Source organism: Camelina sativa, chromosome 19 (assembly GCF_000633955.1).
Source record: "Camelina sativa cultivar DH55 chromosome 19, Cs, whole genome shotgun sequence".
Lineage (NCBI taxonomy): Eukaryota > Viridiplantae > Streptophyta > Magnoliopsida > Brassicales > Brassicaceae > Camelina > Camelina sativa.
Genome location: NC_025703.1, coordinates 2446507 through 2448086, shown reverse-complemented (window position 1 = coordinate 2448086; position 1580 = coordinate 2446507). Strand labels below are relative to the sequence as shown.

The following is a 1580-nucleotide window of genomic DNA, read 5'->3' as shown; positions in this document are numbered from 1 at the left end:
GAGTTGACGGAGCTTCACATCGCCGAGAGCTTCTTCACGAGATCCATGGCGGCGATCGATTCTCTCTTCCTTCTCTTCCTCATTCCTCTCATCCCACTCTCTCTTCTCGCTATCTTAGCTCTAATCGTACGTCCTCGCCCAATTAAGATCCCTATCAAGTCCCGTCACGTCTTTATCACCGGTGGATCTAGCGGCATTGGTCTTGCCTTAGCCCAACGCGCCGCTTCAGAGGGCGCACGCGTCTCAATCCTCGCCAGATCCGCCGCAAAGCTCGAGGAGGCTAAGAAATCGATCCAGCTCGCTACTGGCGTAGAAGTCGCCACGTTCTCTGCCGACGTTCGCGATTACGACGCTGTGTCAAAGGCGATTGACGAATCGGGGCCGATCGATGTGTTGGTTGTTAACCAAGGTGTGTTTACGGCGACGGAGCTGGTGGAACATAGTCCAGAGGATGTCAAGTTCACGATCGATGTCAATCTTGTTGGGAGCTTCAATGTGATTAAGGCTGCTTTGCCTGCAATGAAAGCAAGGAAAGATCGTGGACCTGCCTCCATTACTCTCGTATCTTCTCAAGCTGGTCAGGTTCGTCTCTCAAAATTTCCTACCTTTAGGGATTTAAGTTTATCCTGGTGATTGTAGTTTAATTGGAAGCTGATGATTAAGTAGCTAAATCAAATCATTAAAGTAACTTTGTGTATGTGCAATCATGTGGTTGTGGACCTCATGTAATGCAGTTTCATAGATAGCGTGATGAAGGATGATGCTTTTATAACTTTTCAGGTGGGTATCTATGGTTATACTGCATATTCAGCAAGCAAGTTTGGTCTTCAAGGTTTAGCGCAAGCATTGCAGCAAGAAGTTATTGCTGATGACATTCACGTCACTCTTATTTTTCCTCCTGACACTGATACACCAGGATTTGAAGAAGGTAAGAAAACGATATCAAAAGCTTTTTTTTATGGATGCATAGAGTAGATAGATATCATATAACACGTGAAGGGAGCTAGAATTAGGTACTGCTACTTAATACTAAGGTCTAAGGAAATTAAATGCATATAAGAGTTGGAGGACAGCTTACTACATAAGATTGTACCATATGGTTGGGAGATGAGTAGACATAAACTATTATTGAGCTAGTTAGGTCAAAGTTGTGCCCTTATCTGGTCTGAATAATTGTATACGTTATCAAAATTGCCAGCTAGGAGGTACTGATAGTGATGTGTTAAGTACTGGGTACTGACTATGATAGTGTTTAGAATGAAGTCTCTGCGTAAATGTGTACTGTGGTCTGTGTGATACTGTATAGAAGAGAATAATGGGATGTTGTTATCTTTCATAAAAGACTTCTATTTGTCTCTTTGAGAATTAAGTAAACAACTATGAACTAATGCTCTGAGTTCCTTGGTTCATATTATGAAGTTGAAGATCATGATATTAGTGTATTTTGATTTTCCTGATGTGCTCTCTCAGAACAAAAGAGCAGACCTGAAGTCACATCCATAATAGCTGCATCCTCTGGTTCGATGAAAACAGAAGAAGTAGCCAGAAAAGCTATGGATGGCATAAAAGCTGGAAATTTC

At 42.3% G+C, this 1580-nt stretch overlaps 1 protein-coding gene across 1 annotated transcript in view; it reads left to right on the top strand.

Annotated features, from left to right (window-relative positions):
- The window catches only part of LOC104764291 (3-dehydrosphinganine reductase TSC10A), a 9215-nt gene that overhangs the window by 5691 nt on the left and 1944 nt on the right, over positions 1-1580 (top strand). The window contains exons 3-4 of the mRNA XM_010487789.2: positions 874-928; positions 1471-1577. Of these exons, the coding sequence (XP_010486091.1) occupies positions 874-928; positions 1471-1577 (162 nt within the window). The remainder of the gene's footprint in view (positions 1-873; positions 929-1470; positions 1578-1580) is intronic.